We start from the raw sequence: 11,383 nt of genomic DNA, 5'->3' as shown, positions 1-11,383 counted from the left end.
CCTAGTTACAGGAAACTCTCCTTATTCACTCCCCATGTATGTATTGAACACTTTTACCATTCTTGACTTTTCCCAGATTTCCCCTCCTACTGAATCCAAGGGTTATTTCATTAAGCAAGTATTTACAGAGATTCTACTATGTGGCAGGTTTTGAGTTAATCTACTTTATTGTATTAAATTTTTATATGTTCCAATTAACTAATTGTGTATTGTATTAATGTTGTATAGCACAAGCTTAAAAATAAGCTCCTGTCCAAGTGTCCAAGCTCTTAAACAAGCCAGGCATTTATATAATTTGCCTTGTCCTTTCTATTGGCATCTTATGGTTGTCTATGCTTTTGGGCAGTATAATTGCCATTGGTAGAGGGAGGAGCCAGAAGAGGTAAAAAGCAGGCTCCTTGATGATGGGAAGAGGGTCTATGAAAATTCTATGAACTAAGTGTTTTCCAGAATCCTCAGCCCATGGAATTCATACTGTAAAGCTGGACATGTAAAATGATGTTATATAAAGATCCCCATTTGCCAACTCCAGCATCCATGCTCTCCTTCAAAATCACCTACTAGCTGCCTTCAGTGGCCTTGCCTAATTCTTATTTTAATGGTGGTCCTTATGCTAGAATCTTTCAAAGCAATTACAATTGATGGTTTCCTTCTGTCTCAGCTGTCAGTATGTTCTATTATTGTCTTTTTTTCTTTTTAAGATTTTATTTATTCGATGGACAGAGATACACACACAGAGGGAACACAAGCAGGGGGAGTAAGAGAGGAAGAAGCAGGCTTCCCACGGAGCAGGGAGCCCAATGTGGGGCTTGATCCCAGGACCCTGGGGTGATGACCTGAGTTGAAGACAGATGCTTAATGACTGAGCTACCCGTCCCTTGTTTTCTCTGCCTTTAGATTATGAAAACATGGGATAAATGGACTTGGGATAGCTGTGGTCATGCCTAAACTACCAGTGGACTGTCCCTTGAAAAGTTCCAGCAAGTACTGGTGATAAATGTTCTGCTCTCAGAGAAAACAGATTCCTCCCATTACACTTTGAGATGCTTATCTCCATTTCAAGGATGACAACTGAAACTCCCAAAGTCAGGAAATTCACCTGTAGCCCAGATAGGAACTGTGATGCTTCAGGAGCATTTCCCACTCAGCCTGCCTGACTTTGATAAGATGCCTAATTTGTTATTTAGCTTTGCAGCCTCTTGGTCAAGTTGCCATAGGTGATCCTCTCTATGGCTGGAGATGGAGATGTGATGACTGTGCGGTACTCTGACTTCCAGATTCCAATTTCCCGTCTCCAGTGGGTTATGTTAACTCCAGCATTGACTACCTTCTAACACAGCAAAACTCTAGGAGAACTCTTCACCAACAAATAATCAATAAGCTTTAAGGAAGCAATATTACAGTAGCCACTCATATTCTTAACTGTCACATCTTCTGACTTGAGCTGAATTCCTCAAGATGTTAAGTAACTGAAATGCTGGTCAGCGTTTGCCTCCATCTCTGTGTCTCCCTTGTTCCCACCCAAAGTACCCAGTGAGTTTGAATTTCCTCTGAATGATTCGATGTTGTGTCTGGATGAACCAACACTCCCACTTGAGTCAGTGAGAGGAATGTTAACACAGGATACCTGTTAGATTAGCCCCTGGTAAACTCTGGCTAGGGTGAACCAAATGGTGTGCTCGGGACCAAAGAGTCATGTGCTTCTGTTGTATATGAAGGCTAACCGAGGGACTGTTGCTTCTCTTCCTATATCTGGCCCAGATAGAAGCACATCATATTAAGTGTGGAGAAGAACAAAGAACCCCAGACAGTCCTCCACTCAGGAGGTGATAATGTGCACATCTGGATACTGCCACTTTGAGGCTGGTGACTGACAGCTCTAGGGAGAAATGGTTTACCCAGAGCAACAGGACAGGTAGGAATCTGAATCCCTTTCTTCTATAAACCATTTAATTGCTGACACAGATACAAGGAAAGATTATATGGCAGGGACCCGGGGAGGGACTTTGAACAGTTAGACTGATATCTATAGCAGATCAAAGAAAGGAGGCTTAGACAATTCAAGTGCTTTATCTGAGGTCACCTCTAGGGAGAAGGGGCAGATCTGGGATGGAGGTGTGGGCTCTTAAAGGCAATGGTGATCTAATCTATCTGTGAGTGTCTCCAGGACTGGCTGCCATTTATGCCCATAGGAAAATGTCCCCGAACACTTCTCTGGAACGCGGCATGCTCTGTGGAGGGAAATGTCCATTACTAAGTTGGGGCACATATGTCTTTCTTGAAGAAAATGTGCTTGAAAATTCCCATTGCTCCTCCTCCTTTGAGATGGAAACAAGCTAAGAGAGACTAGCAAAGGTGTGAAGTAAGCACCTCAAGAGAATCAATAACCAGGCTAAATTAAGACAGATATGCAAATGGAATTCCAGTATGTCTGATTTCCATATGAGATGCCCAGCTGTATTTTTCCATCATTCCTTATAGGTCTCCAAGGAGCTGTGAAAAGCACCTGGTCTCTAGGGAACAATATTCTAAAGCAAGCAGCTAGGAAAAATCCTTCTTTAATATGTCTTGAAATGAACTCACGACTGGACCAGAAATGTATCTTCATTCAACATAAGCACATCAATAAACCAAAAAGCAAAGGTGCTTCCAAAGCCCTTCAAGTGGGTATTTGATTAATATCTCAGAGCCCACGGGAGCTCCAGAGCATGTTTGGAAAGTCTGTGTCCAATCTGGGCAGAAATCCGTGTGCTGGACGACATGAGAGTGGGTCTCTGAACTGGAGCTGAAGCTACGGCTTCGTAAGGGGGCTCCAGCAGGGGATGGCAGTTTCTGCAAAACAAGGAGTGGTGGGTTTGTGATCCTTATTCTGGTAAGAACAGCTACAGCAGAGGCCTAGGGGGCATGGCAATGCCTCCACATGTGCTCACTTGGGCAAGGTATGGGCCAGCATTGGGAGGGGCTTATAGGGATGAGTCTGGGTCTGTGGGCCCCTAAAAAGTGTCTGTCCCTGTGATAAATGTCAGTGACTTGCCTCAGCTCACCAGGACATCTCCATCATCTTGTGTCGAATTTGGTAATCACCTATTTTCTTTCTTTTTTACCTTCCTGCTACCTGTTTGGGAAGGACACCATCAGCTGTCAACCCATCAGTGATAACCTCCATTTTCTTTTGCTTTTAGGACCACAAGGTATTCACCCTCCTCTGTGAGGCCTCCTTTATGAGAGGCTAGGCCCTTCCCCACACTAGGGAGAGAAGCTCTGTTGGTCTAAAGGAGTCCATGATCTCAGTCCATTACTAATGAATGAAAGAGTAGAATGAATACAACTTGGAATGAGAGCGTTTGGGAATCACTGGGCACAGAGGATGGCGTATGTGTAAAGAGTGGCTGACATGGCCTAGTCAGGTAGGTTAGAATCAAGTTACAGGAAGTTTTAAATGATAGGCAAGAAGTTTGGATTTTGTTCAGTATTATTGTTTGGGTTCAGATAGTTTATTTGGGAGATGATAAGAGGGAGCAGAGAGGAAGAAGCAGGGTGGTGAGATAGGGAAGGGAGAGAAGCCGATGAAATGCTTATTAGTGACTGATTTGCTGCCGATGCAACTAGAACTCAGTCCCAGTACAGAAACTTGAGGAGCATGCTGTAGAGTTGATTCTGAGTCAACTCTAGAAGAGTAAGACTTTTATCCCGTGACCCCATCCCACTCCACCCAACCACATGGGCTAAGGGTTGCCTTGAGAGGTGTCAACTTTTCCCAAATTGGGGTTTAAACTTTTAGTGGCACAAACACCCTTGATGCTGAATAAAACTTTTAGGAAAATAAGAGATGGAGCCTTTAAGGTGAAGAACTGTTCTGGGAAATGGACCCCATGGCTCTAGGAGACCTTGGTGGGTTGGGGATGTGTGCCCAGGAAACCAACAGTATCCCCTACATTTGGTAACTAATGGAAAACACAGAAAAATGTTAAACTGGTGAAAGACTTAATTAGAGGTTCTTTGGAAAGAGTTTTTTTTTCATCGAGACAATATATATGATAGGTGGGATTTCATATTTCACTCAAAAGACATTTCTTGACTCCTCAGCAAAATGCCAAGAGTATGTTAAAGAATAAATCTTTTGCCCTCAAGAAGCTCACTGTCGGGGTGCCTGAGTGGCTAAGCTGGTTAAGTGGCTGCCTTTGGCTCAGGTCATGATTTCAGAGTCCTGGGATTGAACCCCATGTTGGGCTTCCTGCTCAGTGGGGAGTCTGTTTTTCCTTCTCCTCCTGCCCCTCCCCTGCTTGTGGTCTCTCACTCTCAAATAAAGAAATAAAATCTTTTTAAAATAATTTTATTTATTTGACAGAGATCACAAGTAGGCAGAGAGAGAGAGAGAGGAGGAAGCAGGCTGCCCCAGAGCAGAGAGCCCGATGCGGGGCTCGATCCCAGGACCCTTGGATCATGACCTGAGCTGAAGGCAGAGGCTTTAACCCACTGAGCCACCCAGGCGCCCCAATAAATAAAATCTTTAAAAAAAAAAAAAAAGTTCACTATCTGGGAACCAGGGCTTTTGCTGTCAGAAGACAAGAACACTATGCTATTGGTCAAGTGAGATAACGAGGAAGTACATTAAGCCAGTTCAGAGGAGATAATGGATGTGAGAGACAAGACAGAGGTAAACTGAAGGTCATCTGTAGATACCATAAAGCAACGGTTTTCAAAAGTGCTCAGGGATCCTGGGAGTCCTGAAGACCTTCCTGAAGGTCAAGAGGACAAAACTATACTCATATTAATATTAAGATGATAATTTCCTTTTCACTCTTACTTTGTTATTTCTGTACATTGGAGTTTTCTAGAAACTGAATGATATGTCATGACAGAATTTCTCAGGGACAAGCCAAATGTGCTTTTTAATTCTTGTGTTTTAAAACATTTCTTTTGGGACACCTGGGGTAGCTCAGTCAGTTTAATATCTGCCTTCAGCTGAGGTCATGATCTTGAGGGTCCTGGGATCAAGCCCAGCGTTGGGTTCCCTGCTCAGTAAGGAGTCTGCTTCCCCCCTCCCTCCCATCTCCCCCTCCACCATTCATGTTCTCTCTCTCTCAATAAATTAATAAACTCTTTTAAAAAGTATTTCTTTCTTCTAATTAAGTTCTAAAGTGGTATATATACAATATGGTAAATATTTATTGGTATAAGCCATATAAATAAAAGATTTGGGGGGTTCTTAACAATTATTAAGAGTATATAGTGGTCCTGGGACCAAAAAGTATGAGGATCACTGCTTTATAGATTTTTTTTTATTTGATCTGAAAAATATAGCCAAGGAATTTGCATTAAAGAATGTAGGCAGAAATTCTCCAACTATTTGGAGAAAGAAAGTAATGCAGAAATCAAAGGATGATTAATTGAGTGACAAACCTGAGGATAGATGGAAAAGATGGATGGTTTGGGAAATCATTTGAAGAAATCCAGTTTTGGGTGCTGTATTAGTCAGGGCTCTCCAGAGAAACAGAATTGACCATATGAAAGAGAGAGAGAGAGAGTTCTCCCTCAGCCTTTTTATTCTGTTCAAGCTTTCAGTGGATTGGGTAAGGCCCTCCCATACTGGGGAGAACGATCTGGTTTACTCGCTTCTCGGCCTTTTGGCTAAGATCAAGTGTACTCACTCTAGTGATTCAATTGTTAACCTCATCCAAAAACACCCATAGAGACACACCCAGAATAATATTTGACCAAATGTCCAGGCATCCTCATGGCCCAGTCAGGTGCTAACTCTGGATGGGGGAACACAGACCCATCAGTAAGAAAGTGGTAGGACTAGAGTGGAGAGGAAGATAAGACAATGCATTCACTGACTCACTCAGGATTTTCTGTCTGGCCACAGATTCTCATTGCTCTGTCTTCATGCTTACAGATTCCATTTTCGTGAGATCACAAAATTCCATCTCATCCCCCCTGTCTTGTGTCTTATCTCCTTTCTGCATGATCCTTTTTGGGATCAAGGCTAATTCTACTTTTTGAACGAAGTTGACTTCACCTCAGCAACCACAAAGCATCAAGATGGTGTTCTACACCCACCCCAAACCCATATAAACCCTATAACCTCATCCTGAAAGAGGCAAAGAACACATTTATTTCTCCAGAAATGCAGTAAATGCTAAAGCTTGTTTTATGAGGGAATCCTTAGCCATAATCATTCGTATGATAATATATCATAAGATTCTTATATGATAATGTATTGCAAATTACTAGTTAATGCTCTTTTCAGTAATCTGAACACTAATGCTGGCTTTCAACAAGTGAGTCATTAGTAGAAAAGAGAATGACCCTTCACATCTGGGAGTTCCATTTAAATAAAAAAGGTCCTTGATGAAATACATTTGGTGGGCTCAACTCACTAATCCTCACAGAGCAGTAATGTGCGGGATGCAGAAACGCTTGCTGGGAATGATGCAAACGTAGTCATCCTTAACCTCCGGGAAACACAACAAGACCATACCGTCCTGGGTGACCCAGAGGTGTTCAGAGTCTCCACTGTGGCTGTATGCCCACATCTAGCCTCTTGAAGACCCTAACCACCTAGTCCTGCTAAATGTCTGTCAAAACTGACCAAGGGGGCGCCTGGGTGGCTCAGCTGGGTGCTCAACTGCCTTCGGCTCAGGTCATGATCCCAGACTTCGAGGATCGAGCCCTGCATCGGGCTCCCAGCTCCTTGGGAAGTCTGCTCTGACCTTCTCCTCTCTCATGCTCTCTCTCACTCATTTAAAAACAAAACAAAACAAAACAAAACAAAACAAAACCCCTGACCAAGACCTCAGGTCTTTGCAGGGAGGGACTTCTTGCTATTAATAGACAAACTCATAGTTGGCATAAGGGTGTTCTACATATTATGCTAACTCTGAAAGCTTAGAAAAGAGCGTTTCATGGTAATATAACCTTATAAAAATAAAACCCTCTCTGGAGAGTCAGAATCATACTAGCATTTTAAAAGCTCTGAAAAGACTTCAGCAAAGATGGGTACTTAGCTGAAACTAATTCGTATATGTGCTGCCGAAGTGAGCACTAACAGAAACTAATTTGATCAGGTGGCAAGATACTATGGGTTGGCTCACTCATCTCTCAGTCCACTGCCTCTTAGAGTGTGCGTGCCTCCATTTCCTGAAAATTACATTTCCCACTACTCCCTGGGAGGTCAAATGCAGGCACACAACCTAGATGGGACAACGAGATGTGTACCTAGGGGATACCTGCTAGAGGAAATCAGCACAGTAGAAGAAAATTGCATCTCTTGAGAGCAGAGCTGCAAATGTCTGGTTTTCCTGAGGGTGGGTCATGCTAAAGTGCCCGGGGTCCACTCTCCAGTGCACTAGTTGCCAAGCAGAAGGAGATATGATGAGCAGTGGTGTTTACGCTACAAAACTGCCACAGTATGGGTGGGTCTTGTCCTCTGCCTGTTGTTGGCCTTAGCTGCGTGGTTTCTGGCTGAGGAACATACCAGTCTGGCTTCCCAGGGAATAATAATAACCATAGTCATCATAATAATTGTTTTGCTACTTAAGCTGGCTAGAGTGACTCCAGGTTGCAAGTAAACCCTGACTGCTCCAACCACAGAAACTACTGAATACTTAAGAATATCCCATAAAACTAGTGGTTCAAGGAATATACATTTGGAAATGCTATTTTTCAAAGAGAACTTGGGAAGATTCCAACATGAATCCAGGGGAATATAAACCCCAAGGGTGGGGATTTCAGGTACTGTGCCAGGAACTGTCTGTCATGAGGCTAGGGGAGCTGTTTAAGTGCTATGTTATTTGCCATCTTTGGACCAGAAGCTCTCAAGGTACTTCCTACATGAAATCTACAAGTTCATGAAAACATTGGCTGGACTAAGCATCTGTTCTTTATCTCATATCCTGCTGGGTCCTCATGAGGAAACACAAATAAGTGAATGGCTTGATTTCCCATTGGGACGACCGAGACGCTGAAGATTTATGTCTGAAACCATTAGGGAATGTAACATGAAGTGAAGCATTTTGAGGTTTGATACATCTAACTTATTAAACACATAAATTATAAAGCAATTCTTCCATTATCTAGGATTTCCTTCTCTAAATTAGTGGCTCATAAGCCAAACTGGGTCCATAGAAATGTTTTACTTTGTCCATGCAGGGTTTTGTTTTAGTGAATTAGTTGACAACATTTACAAAACTGGGAGATTTTTGCCTTAAAAGTTAAAAAAAAAAACAAACCTGGCAACTAAGAGCAGAGATAATTATGCTCTTTTCTGATATGAAATGAATGCTGTTTTTTTTTTTTTCTTTTTCTGTCTTGCTTAATCTCTAGAATTATTCTTTATAAGGGATATTGGCAATCTGGTTACCTTTTCTGATTTTAAAATTCCCTAAATGCAATTGTGCCCTTGAAAGATGGTCACTGGATTTATGGAAGATGACCAACCAAGTTTGCCAAACCTGTAGGATGGAGGGAAGACAGAAGTAGCACATAGATGATGAAGTTGGAGGTGGACCCTGAGAGACTGGGCTTGTCATTTGGTCTTTCTGGAAACAATGACCCCACTATTTAAAAAAAACAGGTCTGGCAGTATGACACAGGTGTTCTGACCACCAGTGTCATATTCTACATACTTCATTGTGTCCCTTCTAATGAAAGCAAATACAATATTGCTTAATACCTGAGAGGGAAAATGTGAGAAGGGTGAAGGCAGGTCCATGGAATGATGGAGGTTGCAAAGACAAAAGCTCCCTCCTTGCCCAAAACTTTGTGATACCTCATTGCTTCTTGAGGACATCTTCAATCAGACTTCTAGTTCTGTTAGGTAACAAAAAGAGAGTACTTCAAGAATGGATTATGGATTTGACTTAAAAAAGGGTTCTTAAAAGAAGAAAGTATTTACTTGGTGGCCACATGTAAAAATCTGAGTGTTTTAGCCCTGTGGCTGCAAACTTCAGTCATTTTAGATGGCAGAAATGCAAAACAGGGGTTATTTGTGCATCAGGTGCTGTGGTGACTATGCAATCCTGGGAGCATCTATTCTACCTCAGAGGGGAAGCCACTACTACTTCAGCTTGCCATCACCCACTGAGGATGTGACCCAATATGGACCATGATCCCAAAATTTCAAGAGAAGATGGAAATCTGGCATTTTGTATGAAATGTCCAGCTAGGAAAGAAACAAAATAAAATTTGTAAGTCACCAATATGCAGCCTTTGTTTAAAACCCTCACTTGACTAGGCTACTTATGAACAAACATAAAAATAACAGAAACTTTCCCTTAACAAAACAACCAGTAATTGTAGATAAAATGTTAAAAAATGTTTAAATGTACAGTTAAGCTCTTTAAAGAATAAGATAAATCAGTAGAGTAGTTAAGTATTTGAGCTGACAGTGCGCCTGCCCTGGATTTGGGAGTAGTTTCCAGTCTTAGAAACTAAGAGGCTTGATTTTTAAGAAAATTTTTGTTATTGTGGTAAAATATAAATTACGTGAAATTTACCATCATCACCACTTTTAGTGTGTGATTCAGTAGTGTTAAGTACATATAACCATCACCGTTGTCCATCTCTAGAACTTTTCCATGGTCCCAAACTGAACCTTTGTACCCATTAAACAATGATTCCTTCCTCCTCTTGCCCAGACCCTGGCAGTAACCATTCTACTTTCCATCTCTATAAGTTTGACTACTTAAGCTACTTCACGTAAGTGGAATCATGCAGTGTTTTTCCTGTTGTGACTGACTGAATTTTTTCACTTAGCATAATGTCTTCAAAGTTCATCCATGTTGTAGCATATGCCAGAATTTCACTTCCCTTTAAAGGTGGAATAAAATTGTATAGATACAGATATAGGTATAGACATAGATGTATAGTTATAGGTCACATTTTCTTTATATATTCATCCACTAATGGACATCTGGATTGTTTCTACATTTTGGGTCTTATGAATACTGTTGCTATAAATGAATATAGGTGTACAAATATCACTTCAACTCCCTGTTTTCAAATTATTTTGGGTATATACCCAGCTACGGAATTATTTGATTAAATGGTAATTCTTTTTTTTTTTTTAACAAGCTTTAGTTCACTTTATTTTTCTTGTATAAAACTATGTGGTAGCCACAGCTGGAGCCTGGGTCCTCTGCACAGAGACTCTGGTGTGGGTCTTCACAAGATGGTCCGTGAACTCCTGATAGGGAGACTTGGTGAACACAGTCTCCTTCCAGAGGTCAGGGGTGAGATAGCTGTAGGTCTTGGAGATGGCTTCGAAAGTAGCCTTGGCAAAGTTCCCCAGGGTGGCGGTGCAGCTCCTGGCCAAGGTGTAGCAGTCGTCGATACTGGCCATCATCAGCAGTTTCTTGGGCACAGGGGCCGAGACAATGCCAGTGCCTCTGGGGGCAGGGATGAGACGCACCAGCACAGAGTCACAGCGGCCAGTCACCTTGCATGGGACAGTGTAGGGCTTGCCAATCTTGTTCCCCCAGTAGCCTCGCCGCACAGGGATGATGGAAAGCTTGGCCAGAATGATGGCCCTGCGGATGGCAGTGGCTACCTCCTTGGAGCACTTGACACCCAGACCGACGTGTCCATTGTAATCTCCGATGGCAACAAATGCCTTGAACCTGGTCGGCTGGCCGGCGCGCCTCTGCTTCTGCACAGGCATGATCTTCAAGGCCTCGTCCTTGAGGGAGGCTCCCAGGAAGAAGTCGATGATCTCAGACTCCTTGATGGGCAGGGAGAAGAGATAGATCTCCGCCAGGGACTTGATCTTCATGTCCTTGACCAGACGGCCTAGCTTGGTGACAGGAATCCACTCCTTGTCCTGCGCCGTGCCCCTGCGAGCTCTGCGGACTCGGCCCTGGCAGCAAACACCGCCCCGGCCCCGACCCTGGATGCCGCAAGCGAAGCCTCCGAAGAAACTGCCCTGGCCTCCCATTCCAGGGCCCCGGGGTCCTCTGGCCCTCCCTCAGCACCAGCGTCATCCACCATTTGGTGTTCTCTTGGAGAGGAAGGATTAAATGGTAATTCTATCTTTAATTTTTTGAGGAGCTACCATACTGTTTTCCACAGTGGCTCCATTATTTCAAATTCCCACCAGCAATGTGTGAGGGTCCCAGTTTCTGTAAATGTAACACTTACTATTTTCTGTTTGTTTTGTTTATAATAGCCACCTTAATGGATCTGAGATAAAGAGGCATGGGTTTTAATGACCACTTAGGAAAAGAAATTGAGTCCTGGATCCACAAGAGGCTCAAAACCTTCTTCAGAACCAGCATTCTTAAGTGGCTAATCCCTTATGAAAAAGGAGAACTAGAAGTTAATCTACCTATCGCATAAGGATCGGTCGAGGAAAATTGTCTATTTCTCTCTGGTTGGAAAAAAG

At 42.8% G+C, this 11,383-nt stretch overlaps 1 protein-coding gene across 1 annotated transcript; it reads right to left on the bottom strand.

The window, feature by feature from the left end:
* Positions 1-10,058: 10,058 nt before the first annotated feature.
* LOC116574355 (40S ribosomal protein S2-like) lies at positions 10,059-10,989 on the bottom strand. The gene is given in 2 exon segments (XM_032315073.1): positions 10,059-10,956; positions 10,959-10,989. Coding segments are annotated over 2 exon segments (879 nt in total). The 3' UTR covers positions 10,059-10,108.
* Between the last annotated feature and the right edge of the window lie 394 nt (positions 10,990-11,383).

Source organism: Mustela erminea, chromosome 15 (genome assembly GCF_009829155.1).
Source record: "Mustela erminea isolate mMusErm1 chromosome 15, mMusErm1.Pri, whole genome shotgun sequence".
NCBI lineage: Eukaryota > Metazoa > Chordata > Mammalia > Carnivora > Mustelidae > Mustela > Mustela erminea.
The sequence above is the reverse complement of the archived record's forward strand: the minus strand, read 5'-3'. Positions and strand labels throughout refer to the sequence as shown.